This window comes from Phallusia mammillata, chromosome 4, assembly GCF_965637545.1.
Source record: "Phallusia mammillata chromosome 4, kaPhaMamm4.hap1.1, whole genome shotgun sequence".
In the NCBI taxonomy this organism is placed as follows: Eukaryota; Metazoa; Chordata; class Ascidiacea; order Phlebobranchia; family Ascidiidae; genus Phallusia; species Phallusia mammillata.
Window position 1 is genome coordinate 26221647 of NC_137255.1, and position 25178 is coordinate 26246824.

The window sequence follows — 25178 nt, forward strand, 5'->3', positions numbered from 1 at the left end:
TGCACAAACACTAAGGACAAATAGCCACAGTTATTTTTTTCATCTTGGATTTATTGTTCTTCAGAAGTATTATCTAGTAATATCCCTTCCCAAATTGACTTGGTCGATAAAAACATACTTGTAGCAACCTGTGTTGCCGACACACAATTTCGACCACAGCTATGGCAAAAAAAACACCTACACGTAGGTATCGAAACCAAACTAAGATTTCTGTAGATGCCCTTTTTCGTAGATGGAGCACAGGCATTTTGGAGTTCGCTGAATTAAATGCGTGCAAGAACCGCGACACATTTTGCAACAACAGAGGACAAACAATTTCACCTTTACAAATTATATGGGCATAAAAAACGCCACACATTTGAGTGTGTTTGTTTTTCAGGATATCACAATTTGAGCCGTTGGTAAAGCTTTAGCTTAAAACTTTACACCTTACCCTGGTGTAAAGGCAAATGCAAGGCAAGGAATAAAATCCATCAAGTGAAACAAACTAGTTTGTTTTAGGCTGAATACGCATATGAGCAAAGAAATTGAAACCCTAAAATATGTTCGGATCGGTGACGTCATTATTTTTTAATACTCTGCTGTGAATCACGGGACAGTTTTAACGCTTAGTAAAGCACAATACTTCACATAAAAGTATCAGATTTTGTGACATAAAAGCCAAGCGGCATTGGCGATTGAATAAACGTCAACAGCAGTTATATGCTTGTTGGGCTTGTCATTATGTTCTTGACAAATTATCTCTAACATGCTTTACTGTAAAGTTAGGCAAGGTTAAGGATTAGATGCAGCATTAGTGTTTTGTCGAATATTTTCAAAATAGTAATATTTTTTTCGTATTCTGCAACAGAACAAACCAGTAGCAAAAAGCTTAAGAGGTTATGCTTTCTAGTAAAATATGACCTAAAACTAATGAAACCACGCTTTAGTCACACCAAGCGGTGAAACCAAAATGCTAATGAGGCTATTGTTCGTGATAAGCAATGCGACGGCGTCGGTCCGCGTCAGGAAGCACGAGGATTTAAAAAACGCAATAAAGCGCATCAAGCAGCGCCAAACATTTTACACGGATCGTATGTTTGGTGTTGAAACCAAATACAACCTCCACCACAACTTTGCTTTCTTGATTGTTCACATTGCTGATTAAACTGTAATAATTTTAATACATTTTAGCAAATATCAAACAAATAACTAAACACAAAAACACCAAAGATGTAGATTAAATCGTAGACATTTTATCACTCAGACGTTTCGACAAAAACAATTGTGATCATAGTGTAAAAGTAAACAAGCATAATTATCTTAATTATGCATTTGTTAATAAATTATTGCTTGTTTTAACCCACGGTTTAACCCAAAGGCTAGCATCTGACTCTAAACGGCAGAAAATGAGACGCACAAATGGGGAAAACAACAGTTAATTACTTACATGCAACATAAAATACATGACGTATCACAAACATCAATGTTTGAATAACTTAAATATTTCGACAATAAACATGCAATATATCATATAAATACCATTTTGTATGCAGATAACATTGCATGTTACAGCTAAAATAATTTTTACAAGCACAGAGTAAAACAATAAACGATTAGCAAATAGGGTATTAAAAATGACTGCACGTCATTCGTGTGACAAACTCAAAATCGCATCGGTAAAGCTCCACAAGTGCAAAAACAAGGTACAGTCTGCAACTTTACATGTTCGCGCATAGTTCATTTATGCAGTTTTTACAAAGTTTAATGTATTGTGTACATCGATTGTTGTAGGATGTCTACACTCACTACACGGGGTCGTAATTGTAAGGACTCGTCTTTGATGCCGTGACAAAACACAGAGGTCAAAATACATAAAGCGAGGGCGATACAGACGGTTGGTGGCGGTAGAGAGCACATCAACAACTGATCAGTAGAAACGCATAAACATAAACATGACAATAGCACAAATGCTGGATAAGGCGATAGCGTGTTCAAAGAGATACGGATTTGACAAGCACATTTTTTCTCCAAAACTAATCATTGTTGCAACTGATGGCTTGCAGTTAGCCAGTATTAAAGCCAAATTGCACAAAACACAAATGATCCATCAACAACTTCGATTTTAACTAAACGAAGAAAATTAAAATTTCGAAAAGCAATATAAATCTGACCCCATTTAGTGAATGAGAGCCTTACTTCTTATTTCGTGTTTATTAGATTAAGTGCTGATTGTCATTGAAACATTTGATACTGTAACATTAACAAATCTAAAATTCAAACTACACTGTAACAAATATCGCGTCACTTATTATAATTAAACCGAAACCGAATATTCGGTACATTTCTAGTATAACAACATAATCATTTACGTTCTTCAGTTAAACTCAACAAATTAAATCAGAATACAAAAAGCCGAACATAAATCTGAATCCACAAACTACATGTTGCGATTTATCTGATATATTGTTCACGATACTGAGCGCTGAAAATAAGAAATAACAAATGCACAGAAAAAGGATAAATATACGTAACAATAAAACTCTGTATACTTCTGTCTAAGACACAAGATTTTGACTCTGTAATAGTAAAAGCCAAAGAGCACAACGAAATTTTCAAAACGAGCAAGAATTAAATACAATTTTAATCGGTATAGAGTCATTTATGGCTAATCTTAAGTTTAAAACCAAATCACTGCTACGAAAAACACAGCAACGTGTTTAGTAGAACTTTGAAATAGAAAAGATTTACAGCATTTCAGTTTACAAAACGTGATAATATCGAAAGCATACAAGCACAGCAAAATATTTACATAATTTAACTATGCTTTACATTCGAAGGGTCGTTTAATAAATACAAGTCACAATAAATAAATACGTCACAACAAAATGATCAGAATGTGCGAAAAATATCAATTTGAAATTGGTCAGATTAAGCAGGAACTCGAATAATAATCGGCATTGTGACGAATTTATTAAATAACAATCGGAAAATTACATGACGTCAAAGCCATACTGACCAATAATGTCACCAGTGGTGGCGCTAGATGAACAGGTTTGCGATGCTAAGAAAGTTACGTGTAATGCGTAAGGCCTACAAGAGACGAGAGTGCCACAATAAAGCAATATAGACGGATATACTGAGAAACCAAAAAAAACTGTTTTGTAACTAATATGAAAAAATGATTTTTAAGAACGTTTAAGATCGTGTCCTGCATACACATTACTCCTTAATTAAGGCACAAAAACCAGAGCAAGTAATCAACGTAACATTTAAGTTTTTTTGAGTTTGTAACAAAGTTTAGTATTTAGAACTTTACACTCCTTCGCGACTTTGATCTAAAGAGATTCTCCCCTGCTTTTGTGAAGTAGTTTAACGAAACACGCAAATCGCTGATGTTGTGAACACATCGAGCCAATGACTCAGCACTTTCATCTGTCAGGTTGTTGAGTGACAGGTCAAGAAGTTTCATCTGAACAAAAAAAACTGTTAAGTGAATTCAAAAGAGTTCAAAAAGGTTGATTACTGTATTTTTACGGAAGCCAATCAAAAACTTATGATGGCATTTTATTACGTAACAGTTTGGTAGCAGCATGATGAGAAGACATTAAAGCAAAAAATTAAAAAAAATGTTCTTTGTTTGACATTCAAACTAATCTAGGTATTATTCCGTAAAATACACATAGTAATGGTGCGTACATATGTTCGAGAATTGTGTTTATTACGTAGGTCGTATTTAAACATTAGGTTTTACATTGACCAAATTGAGCTGCGATTGTTTGTTCTACCGCAGGAGTCTGTAACTTTAAATTTGTCCTGGGCCAATTTTTAGACCTGCCTAGAAGCCGCATTCCCAGAAGAATATCTGATCACTGATCACATTACTATGGAATTAACACTCTATGCCAGCTGTTTTCAAACTAGATTTCGTGGTCCCTAAATGGTTAACAGCGCTGTTTCCGTTGGACCTTCAAGAGCTCGTGGCTTTACACTCTTACTTGTTATTCAAAAGTAACAATAAAGGCATCTGTTTACGCATAATTTCATATCTTAGTTTGGTCTGTGGTGTCACAAACCGCTCTTAGATCATTGTTATGCTTAACCAAGTAAATAATATTTGAGTGAAATGAATCCTAAAGCGGTACTGGTAAAATATAAATTATAAACCTAAACAGCTTAGGGTGTTTATTGACTTTGGCCTTGTATTTATGTTAGACCGAAGCGTCTGTATTGTTCAAGTTTGCACTTAGTGATATGGTGTCGGTTAAAATTGAACACTCGACGAGTGGGTAAAACAAAACAAAAATTGTGTAAAATAAAGTAAAATTCTCCAATGAAGAAAGGTTATTGTTTACAAATGCGCATGCAGTGATAAGATTTGATCATTTTTGTCGTTGATTAGTGTAATAGATGTACTAAATACTAGAACAAAGTGTAAACAAAATATATATTTGTTAAATGTACTGGATTGCATCTCGCTTGGAATTTATTGGATCCTGAAATAAGATGTCATAAACGACAATAGCGTACTGACAAACATGAAAAACACTACTTGGGGTCAACTGCGAAGTTGCAAATGCAATCATTGTAATAGAAGATATTTATGATTTCATTATTAGATGGTTTATTTCCTATTTAACGTTTAATGTGCAATCTTTTTTTTGTGAAATCATTTATACACACGTAATCACGCCCAATGGCTAACTAAATGTTCCTTATAGTTGTTCACGTGCATAAATAAAAATTTCTTACAGGTTTTTCCAGTTGCTGCACAGAATCGTAGAGTGGTCTCAACCCTTCGTTTCCGATCACACAGCCCAACAGCACAAGCTCGTCGATATTGTGAAGATAGCAAGCCAACAAAGATGCACCCACATCACCAATCTTGTTCCCGGAGAGTTCGAGTCTCTTCAGCTGATGTTAAAGCAAAATATCTCCATTCAATTTATAACAAAACAAAACAAACGTGGGAAATCAACAATGTGAGGTTTTTATGGTTAATGCAGGTTAAGTTTTAAATATACCAGTAAACTATAGTGGTGGGTAATTAATTTTGAAAAGGAGCAACACAAAATAACTGACTTTAGTTGGAGGGCCGAACCAACACAAACTTGAACTTAATTCTGCTCAAAATAAATTTCCCCAATTGCTTGCAATTTTACGCTAAAATGCTAAAATCCGACTTTTTTATTCAATTTGGTCAATCAAATTCGTGTTTAGGCGGTCGGGTTTGTACAAATAAAACAATGAATGTGTTTTTCCTCCTATACCTGCTGCATAATTTTGGACACAAAATGGCTCCACGGGCTTTATTCCGTAATATTGGTTTTGTAAACTTGTGTTTTATGTAGACTTTGACCAGCATCACATGTAGATGTTCGCTTACGCATGTGATTAACTGCGTAAATGTATTTTAAAATAAAAAGCAATGGCAGTTTTTTCAAGGTGAAAGCACCACTACCGTATTCGATGCAAATCATAAAAACTCTATTTTTTTAATTAACTTGACCCCACGCGGGCAAAACAGGTACAGCCAACGGACCGGATGTGGCCCGCGGGCCGTAATATTTTTTGCGGTATTACGTTTGTTTATGACTTTTGTTTGTAATATTTCTGACAAGGAATGCGATAATCTTCCGGGCCTTTGAACAGGAGTTAAGTAATGTTACATGCAAAATTATGTCGCATATCATGTTGTTTTATAATCATGTGAGCAGTAAAAAGTTAACATCATAAAACTTGTATGGGACGTCGAAATTTCTTCTTCTTTGAAAATTTGCTAGAAGAGAATTAACTTATTTCTTAAAACAGCTGACTTTTTGGAACACATACCATATAATCAAATTAAAATCACTCGAATGTGGTAAATCTTTTTTTCTATTTTAATATCTCGACAGACACCAAGGGGCACCATGCGCAAAAAAAATATTTATGTCATAACACGCCCAAAGCAAGCGCTTGAGTTTTGGAAAACCAAAATAACAGTCAACGATTTGGGGTCAAGGTGAAGTTGCTAATGCATTTGTTCTTATTTTAAGTCGCTTATATTTTTTTATGCGTATTGTCATTATGGAATCAGGGTGCTCTGACCCACGTAATCACTAAAAATCATAAACAAAATGTTCCACATCATTGTTTACATTTATATGTTATATGTTTCTTACAGGTTTTTCCAGTTGCAGTACAGAATCGAAGAGGTGTCCAACTCCTTCGCTTCCGATGTTGCACATTCTCAGGTCCAGCTTTTCGATATTGTGAAGGCAACGAGCCAAATAAGATAAACCTATATCACCAAACTTGTTGTGGGAGAGGTCCAGTCTCTTCAGCTGATGTTAAAGTAAAATATCACATATCAATTAACGTTTGTCAGGTTAATGCAGGTTACGTTACTAAATATTTCTGCAAACCAGGGGTGGGCAAAAAGCTTTTGAAAGATGCCACCCAAAATAACTGACTTGAGTTTCAGGCCTGAACAAACACAAACTTAATTCTGCTCAGTAGTAATTTTACCCATGTCTTGCAATATTACGCTGAAATGTTAAAATGCGAAATTTTGATAATTTTACCAGTCATATTCGAGTTTAAGCTCTTCAGCTTGAAAAACTGAGACTATATATTTGTTTCTCCCTATTCCTGTCACAAATGGCTTCACAGGCTTACATAAAAATAAGCAAACACTGGCAGTTTTTTTAAAAAATTAAAAAAAAAAAAAACTGACATAAAAATGTGTCAACACACTGTTAACTACGTTACACAAAGTTTCTTTTCTATCATTTCAATGGAAATATGCAAATCAAACTTTACTATAATGACATAAATTCACACGAAAATTTTTAAAAATTGCTCAAGTTTTATCCTCGGACGCATTTCATGTCGCAAAACAACAACACTGGGAGCAACAAAGCACTTTTGAAATGAAATGGCACCGCACTTAATCATTGTTTCCTTGCTAATTTTGTTTTCTTGTTGTATGTTGTTACACAAATGTTATCAATATCTGAATTTAACAAAAAACTATGCGGCAACCAAGCGGCTAATTCACAGCCGATCCGAGAAAACGGTGAAACGCTGTATAATAAATAACTAATATTGATTGTTTCATTTAATAAACCAGAGTAAAATGTCGCTGAAAATTGCCTTAACCTGGGGTCACCAAACTACGTCCCACGACCATATTTTTTGATTTACAAAATCGTATTGATAACTTTGTAACATTTAAAATATAATTTACTCATCACGAAAGTTTTCCTGTCACGATATGTAGAATAATATTACCTAGTTCCATTACAACCCCTAGGATTAATCCTAAGCCAGTTTATTAGGTCACAGACAAGAGACGAGACTATGCGGTCCGCGCGAATCATTTTTACTTATTCGGCCCGCAGTGAAAAAAGTTTAACACTTTGTAAAAATGGTTGGGAACGCATCTAAATATACAAATGGCACCCAGGGAAAATATGAAACTAAAACACTTAATATGTATACTGTATTCAATAGTAGTATTATGGCCCACGCAATCACTCAAAATTGTAACTAAAACTTTCTTGTAATTTTCACATCAAAGAATCAATTACTTACAGGCGTTTTCAGTTGCAGTACAGAATCGCCGAGTTGTCTGACTCCTTCACTTCCGATGTCGCATCCACAAAGCACCAGCTTTTCGAATTTTTGAAGACAACGAGCCAAGGAAGATGCACCCAGATCACCGATCTTGTTGTTGCTGAGATTGAGTGACTTGAGCTGATGTTTAAATAACAACAAACACATGTAAACACAGTAAATATACAAACACAACGCAGTGTCACAATGGCCAATTCTGTCATTTAAACTATAGAGGCTTCCATTTTTCTTTCAAATTGTTTGTAATAGCTAAAAGGCCATAGCTGACATTCTCTTAGGCAACACCCATCATTAAAATAAAACGCATTACCACCAGTCAAAACTTACATGCGCATCTTTTAAGCAATATAGCGTGACATTTTATGTCGTTGAATTAAAAGACATTGTAAACTTGGAGCAGAATTAGTTTGCTACTGGAAATTTATTTTGGGTTTTGATGCCAACGTAAGATGTCTATAAGGTCATGCATTACACAAAAATAACTTTACGTGCTCGTCAAAGTAGTAATTGGTTTCGCATTGCAAAATGCCAACACTTTCATTTTCTGACGGTGACATGTTTTGACATATTAGCAAAACTACGCAACGTGGCTGTCATCAAAATTTCAGATCTTCCGGCAGTTTTTATTTTAGGCTGTCATGATTAATACTTTCCAAGGTTTCAAAAAGTTAGAGTAAACAAATCGAAACACAGTAGCCTGTGACGTCACACAGTCTTTTTTATCGTCATAACAAAATAAACAATTAGAGATATTGCCTAATTAGCAATTGCCGTAGTTTGTGTTGTTTTTGGTAAATATTTACAAATACTTTTTGTTTAAGCATTAAAAAAAATCTAGACAGTTATATTAATTTTATTTGAACAAAATCATGTTGTCAACATATTTATTCTCCTCATGAGAACATTGCCTTGGCGAATTTAAACCACAGTAATACCGGGTTGGCTCTGTGTTGAAGCACAAAGGAAAGGTTTTCGACGTCATCAGGAAAGAGAGATGAATCAATGAAGACAAGCACATCAGGAAGTACGGTAGCAACAGACGAAGCAATATCTGTATCATTTGACTCATGAGCCCAGGTGCAAACTTTTAAAGGTCGTTTCTTGTCGTTCTTTCCTGATTTGAAGATTTTGTTTAGCCAAGACTTCTTGGGCTTTATATTCTCAGTAAGAAACTCGGTCATCCATAACTTCTTGACTGACCAGGCTTCACTGGAATGTGTAGAGACAAGGGTTTCCAGTTGATTGAAAACCCAAGAATCACAAATTCCAAAAACAAATTTGGAAACAACTTCCCATTTGTCCTCAGTTAGTTGTTTCTGCTGCTTTCTAAATTCATTTACGGACATGATCATCATCATGTAGAAAGCCGCAAAAAACTCTTGCCAAGTAAGGTGAGAAAAGTATCTTACTTTGTGTCCTTCTAATATCGTCAGCTTAAGATTCACTTGCTTTGTTACTGATGTGTTAAGGAAAGCGTCGGCTGTAGCAGATTCGATTCTAGCTTTTCTGAAGTCCTTGTCTTTAAATACCAGCTTGCCCTCGAGAAATGCATCCCAAGCCATTTTGGCCAGTTTGTCCAATTCGCTTTCTTGGACCTGTAGATGATCTGTCGTTACGTATTGGCTACAAGTAAAAGCAAGAACTCGTGTGAGCGAAACAAACTGAATATCTCCATCGTAATTCACCAGGTAGTTGAGTGTCAATATAAAATTGACAGGAACATAACAGTATGCAAATACATTGGGGTTTTGGACGACTTTTTGATGTATGGCATCATATTTGTTGCCACATATCTGACGTCCGAGTTCATTCTGTGATGTTGGAGTTAAACCAAGTATCTGGACTATAAACTTGGGTCGGTATGATGGATGGAGCTTGTACAGCTGAGTTGGTCGTGACGTGAAAATCTTCCGAGCACGTGGAAGCAAGTTTCCTCCCGCCAAATGCTTCAAGTAACTTTCCGCAGTGTTTTTATCATGTAAAAGTGGTTTTGAAACTGAAGCGGAAAAAGATTTAATAGCTGCCTCATCTAAACCATCGAAAATTATCAAAACATTAGGGTCACTGCAAATGGTAGCGAGTATGATGGTTGCCTCATCAGGTGTGCAGATCCAGTCTGATAACATGGTGGAAATGAGAAACTGAAGAAGTGTCATCTCTGCCGTGAAATTAAGAAGTCTTATCGCAATGTAAAAGATAAACGATACTCTTCCACACAATTGTCCATCTAATGCTTGCAGGGCCCACTTTTTTGCTGAGGTAGTTTTTCCTATTCCAGCTTGCCCGACCACACCGACTACATTTCCATGTTTTTCGATGTAGTTTTGTTTTGCTTCTATTTCATGCGATTTGAATTTCCGTTTCGCCTCTTGTTGTGCGATTTGATTTGCGCAAACTAACATTTCTTCACTAGTAATGTCACTTTCTGGTCTTTTGTAAAGTTCATCTTTGCGGTGATAATGTCCTTCTGCTAGAAACTCGTCGCTAATTTGTTGTGGTTTGTTGACCATGGCAACGGGGACGGGTTCTATTGCTCGGTCTAAAAACTCAGCTAGTGTTGATTCTTCACTGGCGGTGGCTTTTACTTCTCTCTTCAGTAGAGATTTCAGTTGTTCACCTAAACAAGATACATTCTGTAAAACACTAATAGCATCACGAAAGTTTTATTTACGCCATTTTATTCAGTAGTAGATTGGCAAATTTTGTATTTTAACTAATACCAAACCAAATCTGTCCTCACATTTTTCATTTTTAGTGGCTTGTGTTGTTTGCTGATTTTCATTTGTTAAAGCATGGGCTGCTGTAAATTGACTTGTCGCTGTCCTAGGTTGCGTTGCTGTAGGACCTAGGGCTACTGGTTCTGCATTTAGAGTTGAAGTCGACTGGTTGCGGCATGTATGTGGTTGATGTGATGTGGAAGGGGTTTCATCAATTGACTTTGGCGAGGTTTCTTCCTCCCAAGCAACTGGTGCAGGTGGTAGTGTTGAAGTGTGAGGTTGTTCATGTATATGCTGAACCGTTTGCCGTTGTTGAACAAAGGTGTAATAGTTGCGTTGATAAAGTTCTACTGGTGAGTTAAACACTGGTCCAGTTATGTGGGTGATTGTGTCTCCAAACTGTGGCGCCTCTGCTTTATCCTGCAAAACATACAAATGTTTCCCATATGCACGAACTCTGTGTCTCTTATTACCTACAATAACGATAACTTTGTTCTCTTGATCGACTGGACAAATTTGAGCTGGATGTGGTTGGGGTACAACATCTCTTGATTGTTCGGGTAGAGGGACAACTTCACCAGATTGTTGGGAACTTTGAGGCAGTCTTGTGTGAAGTTCACGCGCAACTGATTCTTGTGTCATGTTTGGGCGGTCACGAGAATTTAGGACAACAGTAGGATTGGAACTTTCATTTCGAGGTTGGTTTTCCATATTTCCAGACTTTCTTAGAAGTACAATAATCAACTTCATAAAAAACTGCACTTCGTAAAAAAGTTTAAAGTTACATTAGTTGTGTATAATGAATAAATAGGACAGTATGTTATAGCGAAACCTTATACCAGTTGGTAAATAGAAAACCAACTTTGGACAACAAAAACAGCTCTACACAACTAAATTTTGCGATGTTAAGAGCGAAATTCTCTTTGCGAAAATTAATATCAAATCAAAAGAACAGTGTGAATGACGTCCGTACTTCACGAAAATACTTCAGTCAAAGTGAAAGCGCTCTCAATTCCTGGCACACCACCGGTTCACCATGTAGACGAGCCTGTTGAAACTAACATAGTAACCTCCCGATGCTAAAGTCCTTTAGATGATTTAGCAAGCCAATTTATCCAGGTAATCTAATAATATAAAAATCAAACATGAATGAACATTAAGTCAGCGCAAGGCTTAATTACCGAAACTTGTTTGAATCAAATTCTCAAGTTAACTTTAAGCAAATTCGTCGGGAATCGGAATTTAGTCAAACGAGGCAACATATATCAACTTATGTCGGAATCAACAACAATGACTCTTTCTGAAGCGAACAAGGGTCAAGTTGGAGCCACCTTCTTAAACAAAGGTTTATCCAACAGAAATCACTGACGTGGAGCGCTACACCGATGTTTTCATCTATTCATTTACATTGTTGTTAAGCAACTTGGGTCTGCCAGTTTTAAACACCATAAAACTACGCGCTAATTGGTTTTGTATCCTTGAATATATCAGTTGTACCAGTCTTCTTGTTTAAAAAAAACTGTGCCAACACACATTCATTGGTTTAGGATGTCACCACCCGTTGTTTCAAAGAGTATACATTTCTTGACTTTCAATTTTAAGTCACATATTTGTCAACGTTTCTAAAGACATTACATGCGCGTAGGCTTAAAAGATTTCATTGGCGAAAATGATGATACAATTTTTTTAGATATTAGTATTGTTTACAAATGCTGTTCGTCCCTGGTGTTCCATACACACAAATTAGTTAAAAATCTATCTATTTCCCCTCATCCACGTTAACACAGGTAGAGAAATGTTGACACCGCACTTGTAGCGTGCGAACGTTGCATTTAACACAAAACCCGAGTGTCAAAAGTAGTTAAACACAACAATTGGCAAATTGCATAAATAAAAATCTTTAACTTTCTGCCATGACAACATGAAATAAACATTACTTTACCACTAAACAAGCTTTTAGCAGCCTCAACATTTATAAATGTGTATTATAAGAACTGTCAAAAAATATAGGATAAGCGTGTTTTTTGTTGTTCAAAAATTGCTATTGTGTCGAATTCCCAAACAAACACAAAACATTAGGGTGTATGTTTCTGTACTTGAAGGAAAAAAAATACCTACACACTTTTTTAGTCGCACATCACATAAACTTGTAAAAACAAGGTTCTATGGGAAAACGCATTTTGATGTATGTGACCAGACATTAGGACGACCCGTGGTTCGGTACAAGACTGTACAACGACAATAGAAGGGTACTAAAAGAGTACCGGTTCTTGAAAACGTAAATACACGAAAACAGCCACTGAAAGTAATAATCGAATCATTCACTTTATGCGCTACAAGAAAGATTTGTAATGCAGACGGACAAAAAATAAATTAGGGTTACCCGGAAAGCCGAAATAATCACGCCCATAGAAGTGAACAGGGTATGTCGAAATCCACATCAAATATTTACACCATTGAAAGTCATATCGAAACAAATGCACAAGGAATAAATTAAATTAGAAAGGTGGCCAGCACCTGCGGGATCACGAGACTCACCACGTTGCACAAAACAATCCCATGTAACCATATACATCGTACTATTAGAAAAACATTGCAGGCTAAACAACGCTATGTATAAAATGTGCGAACAACTATCTTGTGTAACACAGATTCGGTTCACACAACAAGCCCTGTTGCAATTTATTTCCGAATGCGTTGTCAAACATTCACACTCAAAAACTGCTGTAAGACCTGATAAAAGACGCAGATTCGATTACATCTAAATATGAAGCAACATTTAAAACAAAAACTGCAAAGACATACTATTTCGATAGGTTGAATTAGATTTTTGAACATGCGAGAGTTTCTAGAGAGAAAATCAAATAACTGTGCGATATTGCATCAATTATTTTTAAACGCACTGCGTGCCAAGCACACTTCACACAACTCGCGTTGGAATGCTTTACGTCATCACTTACAAAGTTAACACGCCATGTGTGACGCGAAGTCAAAACAAAAGTGTTTCAATGTGCCTAAAATAAAACCGTGGCATAGGAAGAAGGTGTGTTGCTGAACGTGCCCAGCAAAGGATTGAGGTTCGAAGTATTAGTTACCATTGGACCATTCACTATAGCGAACCTAGCAGAAATACGTATCAAGAAATGGCCATTTGCAAACCACTAAGTTTATGTGTCAACCGCCTTACGAAATTGTTCATGTGAACTACGTCTCCAATTTAGCAAATGGTTATTACGTTTATTATCGTGCACGTAATGAAACACTTGTATTTAATAAGTTACACAAAAAATATTGTTTGCGATTTTTTTTATTGTCCTTAATCACACATATGACTTTTGAGGTTTTCTATTGCTTCTGCATCAACGCAAAGAAAGGTAGCGAAAATTTCCCACAACATTTTTCACACTCAACACAAATTGTCGTTAAATATTCTAGGCTTGAAAGAGTGTAAAAAACCTAAGCACGACACACATCCAGAGAATAACATGACATGTACACAAAAGTATTTGTCAGTCACAACAGCATGATAGAAACATTATTTCACCACCAAGCGGTGTTTAAGCAGCTACAACTGTTTCACATGTGTATTATTGACAGAACAACACAACAGAAACCCCGCAAATGTATCCAAAGCAGGTTGTTATGAAAAAACAAAACACTAACCAAGGTAGAACATTGTTTTTAATTTATCTTGCGTAATGCTAAAACATCAATTTGAACGTTACGTAAAGGTCGCAAAATTTTACTCAAAATACACCCACAAAAAAGGGCAATAATCTATTCACCAAAAAAAACACAATTTTTTCATCTCACGTAACCTCAATGTATAGGCAAACAATATGCATATACATCAAGCAAATGTTGAAACATACTAAATTCACAAAATGTAATGATAGTAAAAAGAGTGAAAGAATATCTTTCAATTGTCACAGATATTATTAACGAAAAATGGAGCAATGCAAGGAAGTATATAGACAACATAACTCTCTGGACTTACGTTGAAACAACTCACAAACATGTCACCCCAATTCACTCACGTTAATATTAGGGGAAAAGAGGAAATGTGCATTCTTTCGCGCTGAACCGAAGCAGAAATTTAGTCAATAACAACAAGGCAGGTAGCAAGGGCACCAAGAAGGCAGTGAAGAAGGCAGCGTCGGCCGACAAGACCACGAATCGCCGAAAGTGCAAACGCGAGACCATCACAATCTACATTTAGAAGGTGCACCCCGACGTTCGTCAATGACGTGTTGGGGCGCATCGCCGACAAGACCTCGCGCATGTCGCGGTGCAACAGTGATTTCTAACCTTTCTGTGATCGCCGAGCCCTTTAAGGTCACGCATCGACACCGCGTACCCCCATGGTTAGAAAGAGGCATTTTCAGTCATACAACTGTTACACTTTGACTCCAAAGTATATAACAGAAAGTTCAGCAAACTATTTTGCAATTTGTAACTGCTTGCTTTCCGTCAGTCGATTAAACTGAAGCAAAACGTCACTTAGAACAACATTTTGTAAGTTATGTTTTAGCTTCGACATTGTACAAAATGACCGTAACAATATGATACGCGTACCATCGGTAAGGAATCACCGCACTACTACAAGCGATCGACTACAGAAGCCGGAAGATCCAGACCTCGGCCCGTCTGCTCCAGCCCGACATGCATGCAATGTCCGAAGACACCATGGCCGTCAGCCAGTACAACAGCTCCAAGCACACAAGCAAGCAAGCAAGCACCACGGATGCTTTATCTCTCGAACGAGCTCTGCGCCGGCATCGAAAAAAGTTGAAACCACAAAATGTGACAATAGTACAAAATTTGATACAAATATTTTGGAAACTAATAACACAGAAGTAATAGTTACTACTTACTAAAACAGCTCGTTGGACCTGATTTCAAGCTCTTTCATAAACTTTTCCTGTGCTAAACACTATCTCCTTTTGAAAGAGTAAAAAATCACTTTGCTTAAAATGTAAAAAATGCACGAAGCATGGTGGAAAAAATCGAAAGCAGTGGAAATAAAATATAGGTGTCGGGATTGCAACTGCTAAATTAATTCATGTAAAGAAAAAGCTTTGAAAAAACTACTTCAAAATGCGACCTCGGCAGGTTTAATATGACCTGGTAGGTTCAGGCGTCGAAATTACATTTGTTAATAATCTATGTGATTGTAACAATTTAACCAAGTTTATTTGAAAACAAAACTTTCTCATTGACATTGTTACGAACTTGCAGTTTGGCTCACCAAGGCATAAAGGTCTAACTGTCGGTAGTTTATTTTTAACGGCCCTACCTTATCGCTAACAGTTTCACAACAACATAAAATGTAGGAACATTCAACTGCAGTAAATACTACATAACCAGCTCGAAGAAATACCACACCAACACGAACACCTAACAAACGAACGATTGTCAAGGCGCCTTTGAAGCTAATTTCAATCATAGAGGAACAAGTGCTTTCGGGCTAAAACGCAAATCCCTGATAAGGAACCAGTTACCGAAGGCAACTTGGTTACGGTTTTCAAGAAAAGACAAGAAAACAATGTAAACAAAAGTTTAAATGATGGTAAACTTTGTTATACGTTATATAAGTAATTAAACATGATGCAATAGATGAATATTAACGTATATTAAACAGCAACATCTCTGTTCAAATATAAACAAATAAATAACCAATGGCAACAAACGTTTGAAGGTACTGCTTTTAAAAAACAAAAATAGTTCGCTACAACCTGTGTTAAGTATCTGACTTAAACGTTCAGACCTACAGCCACCATAAAAAACAACTGCACACAAATAGGTAAACGTAACTCGCATTTGAAAGGTGCCTGGAACACAACACCAAAGGAAAAAAGGCATTTTGTGTGAGTCCCCAGACGGCAGGTTGACATTCGCTGGCAAAAAAAGTACTCGGTAAGCTTTGCAACAAGAATGCAAACGCATTTTTCCATCATAACAAACTGGGCATACTGAAAACCACAGTGTTATTATTGTTTGGGAATCTCATCATTAAATTTCCACCTGCTTAACAAGGCAATGAACAAAATACAAACTAATTGAGGAAAACACGAATGCAAGGTTTGAACAAAAACTGCGAAGCGTTTGTGAAGACATTATCTCTTTAATGCTCAGTTATGTTGCATTAATTCTGAGTTCATGGAATTCATTACCTCAATCCTATTACGCAGGATTGGCGACTGACAGCAGTCTGTTGCTCATTGAAACCGAATTCAATGATGTATTTTTCGATTTCGTTGACAAAATGCAAATGTTGCAATGTTTCTCAACCAAAAAGTAAATTTGACATACTTTAGGGGTGAATGGAAGTAACTGAAAACGTTTTAAAAGTGCGGAACTGCTAAACTAAAGTGATAAATTGTATCTTTGTAAACTGCCGAGAAGTTCTAGTGGAAAAAATTAAAAAGCTCACCAAACTGCGCTTTAGTCCCATCAAGCGGCAAAAGTTGAATGCAAATGAGGTCACAGCTCGTGATAAGTAATGCGGTGGCGGGACATCACGAAGTGATAAACTCGCCGTGTCTTTGGTATGACAAAATAAACGCCAGAACGCCGACGTTCAAAGCGACACGAAAACATGCTTATTTGACAATACAGTTCATCACCTAATTTTTTAGTTGTACCATCACGACTACAAGATAACAACTGTTTCCCGCTATATGGTTTACGCCGTTATTTATGCCACATGATTGAAAAAAGCTCAAGCACCAAGAAAAACAGGATGTACATATGGTGTGTTCACTCAACCGTTAAGAAAGTTGTCTCCCGGATGCGTCGTGATACAAACATGACTCTCCGAACGCCGTGATCGTATGTCGCATGTTAGATGTTAAATCATACGTTGCTCGTCTTGTTCTGACGCATATTTAAAAGCCCAAGCTCAAATCAAAAGTAGTAGACAGAGGGCTAAGCTCAATCAAAGTTGATGTTAATGACAAAAACCTTTTATGCACAGCTTGATTGGTATAAATCCAACAAAACTAGGGTTTGAATAAAGTCTGTGACTGTTCTAGCTGTATATCAAATTAATCTTTGACGTGCGAGTTTAAAATCCGAAAATTGTGCGAATGCAAATCTCGACAGAAACAATAAAACAAAATAGACAACAAAACCTTGTTGCTTCTTAAGTTCTAGAATATATTCCACAAACAGTTGCAAGGTAAAACAAATAATCCGCAGAAAGAAAAATTCATTGCTTAACAGGCAGGCTAAGGGTCCCAAGTTACATTTCTGCCAATTAAACCCGCAAACACGTTTAGTGTTTTGATAGCGCTATTGCCGTTTTTGTAAAAACTTAAGGATCGTCGCTTAATTCCGTCGAAAAACTTTGAGTAAAAAAATCCCCTTTTCTACAGCCCAAAAAAGTTTAGATGTCAGAAATATTAGGCGAGTGGGTCAGGGTTGGGTACGCGTCCCAAAAACAAGGCACTGCGTGATGATGAGTATTCTTATTGAGGATGCACTTCATTGCAAATAACCCCTGGTTTGACGAGTTGTAATATACCCGCATACACGGAAAATACATATTTTTGTTATAAAACATGTCTGAAATGCAAAACAGTTCGCCAACTTCTGTCACAGTGCATTTATTGATCAATAGCGCCACCATGCAGTAGCGGAAATCATAGAACTTATGCAGTGAGATGGTGCACAAACATGCACAAAGTTCATTTCTTCTGCTTGCTTGTAATGACATGAACAATAGTGTAAAATAAATTCTTATTGCAGTAGTTGTAAATTAATTTACTTTGCTCACATTACAAGCACTCAATAAGTTCTTGGTTTAAAACAACAGTAAGAGCCCATGATGACCGTTAGGTAAAGTTTAAATAACTGTGGTAACCGATAATACAATAACGAGTTAGGGCCTTTTGAAAACGGCATGCTCTGCAGAAACAGAACATGTCAGTGGCTTTTATTCTGCGAAACGCGTTAAAGAGCATTAAGCAGTCATATTCATATGCGTATTAATATTTGTGGTTTTAATATTTCTTTAAAAGAATGCCATTGATGGTTTGTGAATGCTTAGAAAATTACTGTGTTAAATTTTTTTGGTTCAGCTTTGTTTGGTTCGCGAGATATTGGGGTCGAATGTGCACCCTTTGCCTGGTTGCTGGCGCCGTTTTTTGCTGGTTGCCAAAATCGCGTAGGTCTGTTTTGCAGGGTTGTATTACAAGACGGCTGACGCCGGCAGCAGAAATTTGCCTTCTGAAAAACACCACGATAATTTAATCACTAAAATAATTAACCTGACTTCAAAACTCTATTTAAACAAATACTTTATAAAGAACATTTTGTGAGATACAAAAACGCTACATTTCAAAATACAAACACCACTTAACCCGATGAATGATGCATCCATTACAATACAACAAATTCGTTAAAATTTTTAAAGGTAGGTTTAAAGATGCAACTATCCTCTTGTGACAAGTTGACAAGGTAATCATGTCACACGTTACAACAACCTAGAAAGCAAGTCTCTTTATTTGTAACGAGACGTGCATGCTATAGGACAAGATATAAAACTCAATTGTTCGTATTTTTAAATTTTTATGGGAAAGTCCCCAACTTATTTATTTTCACAACGTCAATATCAAATAACTTTAGCAGACAGATTTTGATATTTTTATTTTATGTTTTAAATTTTATTTGGCAACAAATTTTTAGCGTACATGCTTTTATTAAGAGCGTCGTAATGCTGCTTCTTGCATCTCGAATGTTCACCGAAGTACGCAAATCTTGTAACAGTTTGTCTTGCTCTAACTCACAACAGATCAGCATCGACTTCCACTCAATACTAATAATACAGCGCTGTCTGATGCAAATTGATGATAGCTGATAGTGTGTCTCTGTGTTTTTTTCGACTTAGTGACGTAAACTAAATACAGCTCATTTTTTAAATGTACGCTGCACCCATGTTTATTACAAAAGCAACCAAGAACACATCGATCACAAAAGCACTGGAATACCGTATCGGTTAGTTGTATGAATAACCAGTAACCGACTGTAAATCAAACCACTGGAGACCACTTTTACTTATGGTTAAGATCATTTGGGTTTGCTGTGGGTGTGGTCAAATGAGACCACTATAAAGTAAGTGATTGAATCGAATAGATTCTGGCTTAAAGTCTCCAAATTTCACCACATTTGATTAATTCGAGCCAAAATACAACAAACTATTGCTTTCAGCCACCTTGAATGACAAAGTCCCATAAAGGTTGCGAAACATAAGGTCGGCACGTGGAGGGAAAATGAAAAAAATGACTTTATTCAAAACGGATGGTGGCGGTCGAGAGTAACCTAGATGTGAGCCACACAAATACATACAGAGGTTCAGGGCAAAAATGGCGATGAAAGCCAAAGACGTTCGTGTTGGATTCTATTTCACAAAACGAAAGAAACATTTTGCAATTTTAACGGTTTGGACTTTTAGGATTTTGTAATTCCAATATCATTACAATCGCAGATACCTCTTTGAGCTAGTATTAGTCGATTTGTATTTTAAAATAGCCCGTTTGTGTTCAAACAACAGTACAGTCTCGAAGTACAGTCTATGTTTAAACGGTCATGTTTTTAGGAAACCTATTCCTCCTCAGCAGACAAACGCAAAGTTTAATGTTTCAATCACAAAACCATATACGATTTTGAATTAAACTCAACAAATAAAATCAGAATACAAGAAGCCCAGTGCTGGATTAACCATTAGGCAAAGTAGGCACGTGCCTACAGGCCAGTCAAAAATCCAGGCCACTTTTCTTTGTGACAATGATTTGGCAACAGTGATAATTCTAATTTTTTAGTTGGCAACCCTGATTTTCGGGCCACTTATAAAATGTGCCTACAGGCCAGCACACACTTAAATCCGACACTGAACAAGCCGAACATAAATCGGAACTTACATACTGAATGTTAGCGTCTGATATAACGTCTGATAAATCTGTTATAATGTTCACGATACTGAGCGCTGACAATGAGAAGTAAAAAATGCACAGAAAATTTAGTTTTCAACCAGTAAAACTATCGAACGCATGCAAGCATAGCAAAATATTTCGATGGTGAGACCAGTCAAGGGGACCCTAGAATCTAACCACCCGTGTTAGGAAAGAGGGTGGGGTTCGACAGGAAAAGAAAACACCGAAAGAAACCCGGTCGGATAGTTTCAAGCGCCGGAAGGAAGACCATACACACACACATAGGGAATGAAACTCTTACAGTAACCGTCTACTTAAACTAAACTAACTACAGTTTTTTACTTTGACAGATTTGAATTTAATTAAGATTTACATTCAAAGGTTCGTTTAATAAATACAAATCACAACAAATGAATACGTCACAACAAATCGTCAGAAAGAGCGGTAAAGGAAAAAATAAACTATAAATTGGTCAGAATAAGTGGGAACTCGAATAAAGATCGACATTTTAACGAATATCTCCAATAAAAATAGGAAAATGAGTTGACGTCATCGCCAACATACTGACCAATAATGCCACCAGTGGTGGCGTTAGATAAAGGGAGTTGTGGTGATGAAAAAGTAACGTGTAATGTGTAAGGCCTACAAGAGCGAGAGTGCCACAATAAAACAATATGGACGGATATACTGAGGAACTGAAGTAAAACAGTTTTGTAACTGATATGAAAAAATGATTTAAACGAACGTTTAACATGGTGTCCTGCATGCACGTCACCCCGATCTTTAAGGCACAAGAACCAGAGCAAGTAATCAACGCAGCATTTATGTTTTTGTTGGGTTTGTTTAAAGTAAAAAGGTTTTTATTATTTAAACATAACTTTTCCTCCCGACTTTGACCGGATGAGATTCTTCCCTGCTTTTGTGAAGTTGTTTCCCCAAACCCACAAATCGTTGATGTTGTGAACACATCGAGCCAATGACTCAGCACTTTCATCTGTCAGGTTGTTGCAAGACAGGTCAAGAAATTTCATCTGAATAAAACAACTGTTAAGTGAATTGAAAAGAGTTCAAAAAGGTTGATTATTGTATTTTTACGGAAGCCAATCAAAAACTTATGATGGCATTTTATTACGTAACAGTTTGGTAGCAGCATGATGAGAAGACATTAAAGCAAAAAATTAAAAAAATATTCTTTGTTTGACATTCAAACTAATCTAGGTATTATTCCGTAGAATACGCATAGTAGTGGTGCGTACATATGTTCGAGAATTGTGTTTATTACATAGGTCGTATTTAAACATTAGGTTTTACAGTGACCAAATTGAGCTGCGATTGTTTGTTCTACCGCAGGAGTCTGTAACTTTAAATTTGTTCTGTGCCAATTTTTAGACCTGTCTAGAAGCCGCATTCCCAGAAGAATATCTGATCACTGATCACATTACTATGGAATTAACACTCTATGCCAGCTGTTTTCAAACTAGATTTCGTGGTCTCTAAATGGTTAACGGCGCTGTTTCCGTTGGACCTTCAACAGCTCATGGCTTTACAATCTCACTTAAGTAACAATGAAGGCATCTGTTTACGCATAATTTCATATCTTAGTTTGGTCTGTGGTGTCACAAACCGCTCTTAGATCATTGTTATGCTTAACCAAGTAAATAATATTTGAGTGAAATGAATCCTAAAGCGGTACTGGTAAAATATAAATTATATACTTAAAAAGCTCAAGGTGTTTATTGACTTTGGCCTTGTATTTATGTTGGAGCGAAGCGTCTGTTTTGTTAAAGTTTACACTTAGTGATATGGTGTCGGTTAGAATTTCATTGATTTTCTTTGAACACTCAACGAGTGGGTAAAACAAAAAAATGGTATTATTATTTTATTCATTTGCTAATAACGCCGCGGGCCACGGAAAATTGCCTCGCCGGCCACGTGTTGGAGACCCCTGTTCTAATGCAATTTGTTTTAACGCATTTAAAGACGGAAAATATTTGACTGAAAATAGAAAAATATGCATTTTGAGCCTATTTCAATTGTTCACACAGAAATTTTTCGTTTCACTGTCCCACTGTCCACGTGACTAGATTTAATCTGCGTCACAGGTGTCTGGGATCAACCGAACTCTTTAACATAAATCCCGTTTGTTTCCCTGCGTGTATAAACAACATTTTATTTTGTCATGTTTTATCTTACTGTGCAATGTTATTAATTTAATCAATTTGCTAAATCCTGGAGAAAAGAACACACAATGTATCTGTGTAAAATGTACTGTAAATAAAAATTGTGTCATCTCGAGGATACAAAACCGATTACAACAGCGGTTCTCAAACTTTTTAATTTTTTTTTGTCATTACGGTCCCTTTGCAATTTTTTCGAGCACCCGTGGTCCAAGTTAAATATATTTATAAAACTAAAAGTTTCTTGGCAAAATCAGCTTTCGAGTTGCGTAATAAAGGCAATATATTCCTTTCAGGAGTATTCCCACAACAACATGCAGAATGAATTATTCAGTTTCTTAAGATGTGAAATGTTTTAAGGGCAATTTATTATACGTCACAAACCAGATAATACCAAAACCTGTTAATCACGCTGAGCAGTTAACCACATAGGGGAAAATAAGTTTTAAATTAACAATAAATTATACGATAATGTCTGTTTACAGTGAAACTGACACCAGGGTAATTGCTCCTGGTTTAATTCAGTTTAAAACTCACTGCCAAACAATAAAGCTCAGTTGAAAAACATCAAAAAAATTTAAGTAGTTCCTATTATCGGACGCAAGAAAAGATATTGAGATATTTTATAGGGAAATTACTAGTATGTAAAAGCAGATCAATGAGAAGTGTTACAGGCACATTAAAACTATTTTCGTCGTTAGGCAAAACAACTTAAGGGCTGCTACATGACATTGCATAGTATTTGTCACTTGTCACAGTGTAAAATAAAGTAAAATTCTCCAATGAAGAAAGGTTGTTGTTTACAAGTGCGCATGCAGTGATAAGATTTGCTCATTTTTGTATACTAGAACAAAGTGTAAACAAGATCTATATTTGTTAAATGTACTGAATTGCATCTCGCTTGGAATTTAATGGATCCTGAAATAAGATGTCATAAACGACACTAGCGTACTGACAAACGTGAAAAACACTTAACTACCTGGGGTCAACTGCGAAGTTGCTAATGCAATCATTGTTTTTTTTTTACTATTTAACGTTTAATGCGCAATCTTTTTTTTGTGAAATCCTTTTATCCTGTCTCACGTAATCACGCCCAATGGCAAACTAAATGTTCCTTATAGTTGTTCACGTGCATAAATAAAAATTTCTTACAGGTTTTTCCAGTTGCTGCACAGAATCGCATAGTGGTCCTAATCCTTCGTTTCCGATGTCACAGCCCCACAGCTCAAGCTCGTCGATATTGTGAAGATAGCTGGCCAACAAAGATGCATCCACATCACCGATCTTGTTCCCGGAAAGGTTGAGTCTCTTCAGCTGATGTTAAAGCAAAATATCTCCATTCAATTTATAACAAAACAAAACAAACGTGGGAAATCAACAATGTGAGGTTTGTTAGGTTAATGCAGGTTAAGTTTCAAATATTCCTGTAAACTATAGAGGTGGGTAATTAATTTTGAAAAGGGGCCACCCAAAATAACTGACTTGGGTTGGAAGGCCGAACCAACACAAACTTGAACTTAATTCTGCTTAAAGGAGATTTCCTTAATTGCTTGCAATATTACGCTGAAATTCTAAAATCCGATTTTTTGATTCAATTTGGACAATCAAATTCACGTTTAGGCGGTCGGGTTTGTACAAATCAAACAATCAATGTGTTTTTCCTCCTATACCTGCTGCATAATTTTGGACACAAAATGGCTCCATGGGCTTTATTCCGTAATATTGGTTTTGTAAACTTGCGTTTTATGTAGACTTTGACCAGCATCACATGTAGATGTTCGCTTACGCATGTGATTAACTGCGTAAATGTATTTTAAAATAAAAAGCAATGGCAGTTTTTTCACTACCGTATTCGATGCAAATCATAAAAACTATTTTTTTAATTTCTAGACACCACGCGGGCGAAACAGGTAGAGCCAACGGACCGGATGTGGCCCGCGGGCCGTAATATTTGTTGCGGTATTACGTTTGTTTATGACTTTTGTTTGTAATATTTCTGACAAGGAATGCGATAATCTTCCGGGCCATTTGCTTCAACTTTGAACAGGAGTTAAGTAATGTTACATGCAAAATTATGTCGTATATCATGTTGTTTTATAATCATGTGAGCAGTAAAAAGTTAAGATCAGAAAACTTGTATGGGATGTCTAAATTTTTTAAAAATTTGCTAGAAGAGAATTAACTTATTTGTTAAACAGCTGACTTTTTGGAACACATACCATATAATCAAATTAAAATCACTCGAATGTGGTAAATCTTTTTTTCTATTTTAATATCTCGACAGACACCAGGAGGCACCATGCGCGAAAAAAATATTTATGTCATAACACGCCCAAAGCAAGCGCTTGAGTTTTGGTAAACCAAAATAACACTCAACGATCTGGAGTCAAAGGGAAGTTGCTAATGCATTTGTTCTTATTTTAAGTCACTTAATGTTTTTTTATGCGTATTCTCTTTATGGAATCAGGGTGCTCTTACCCACGTAATCACTAAAAATGATAAACAAAATGTTCCTTATCATTGTTTACATTTATATGGTAAATGTTTCTTACAGGTTTTTCCAGATGCAGTACAGAATCGAAGAGGTGTCCAACTCCTTCGCTTCCGATGTTACACCAGCTCAGATCCAGCTTTTCGATATTGTGAAGGCAACGTGCCAAATAAGATACACCTATATCACCGAACTTGTTCCAGGAGAGGTCCAGTCGCTTCAGCTGATGTTAAAGTAAAGTATCACATATCAATTAACGTTT

General features: G+C 36.4%; 2 protein-coding genes across 3 annotated transcripts in view; both read right to left on the minus strand.

Annotated features, from left to right (window-relative positions):
• Positions 1–2801: 2801 nt before the first annotated feature.
• Positions 2802–16801, minus strand: LOC145225009 (tonsoku-like protein). 2 transcript variants are annotated; one of them, XM_080091648.1, is made up of 6 exons: positions 16750–16801; positions 15191–16213; positions 7558–7719; positions 6144–6305; positions 4732–4893; positions 2802–3451 (listed from the first exon to the last, which is right to left on the minus strand). In XM_080091648.1, the coding sequence occupies exons 4-6, from the start codon at positions 6207–6209 to the stop codon at positions 3287–3289; spliced, it is 393 nt and encodes a 130-aa protein (XP_079947774.1). In that variant the 5' UTR covers positions 6210–6305; positions 7558–7719; positions 15191–16213; positions 16750–16801; the 3' UTR covers positions 2802–3286. The 2 variants fall into 2 exon arrangements, with proteins under 2 accessions (XP_079947774.1, XP_079947775.1); XM_080091649.1 differs by lacking the exons at positions 15191–16213; positions 16750–16801 and adding an exon at positions 11290–11436.
• Positions 16802–19990: 3189 nt separating this feature from the next.
• Positions 19991–25178, minus strand: part of LOC145223694 (ribonuclease inhibitor-like) — a 5716-nt gene continuing 528 nt past the window's right edge. Inside the window, exons 2-4 of the mRNA XM_080090090.1 lie at positions 24978–25139; positions 23578–23739; positions 19991–21279 (exon numbers count right to left, since the gene is read on the minus strand). Of these exons, the coding sequence (XP_079946216.1) occupies positions 21112–21279; positions 23578–23739; positions 24978–25139 (492 nt within the window). The 3' untranslated portion in view covers positions 19991–21111. The remainder of the gene's footprint in view (positions 21280–23577; positions 23740–24977; positions 25140–25178) is intronic.

Bases quoted from the DNA above. Each gene is read 5' to 3' on its own strand.
- LOC145225009 (XM_080091648.1), bottom strand. From the start codon at position 6,209: ATGTGCAACATCGGAAGCGAAGGAGTTGGACACCTCTTCGATTCTGTA. The intron at 4,894-6,143 runs GTAAGAAACATA...CTTTAACATCAG, and splicing joins TACTGCAACTGGAAAAACCT to CTGAAGAGACTCGAACTCTC. The intron at 3,452-4,731 runs GTAAGAAATTTT...TTTTTTGTTCAG, and splicing joins TGCAGCAACTGGAAAAACCT to ATGAAACTTCTTGACCTGTC.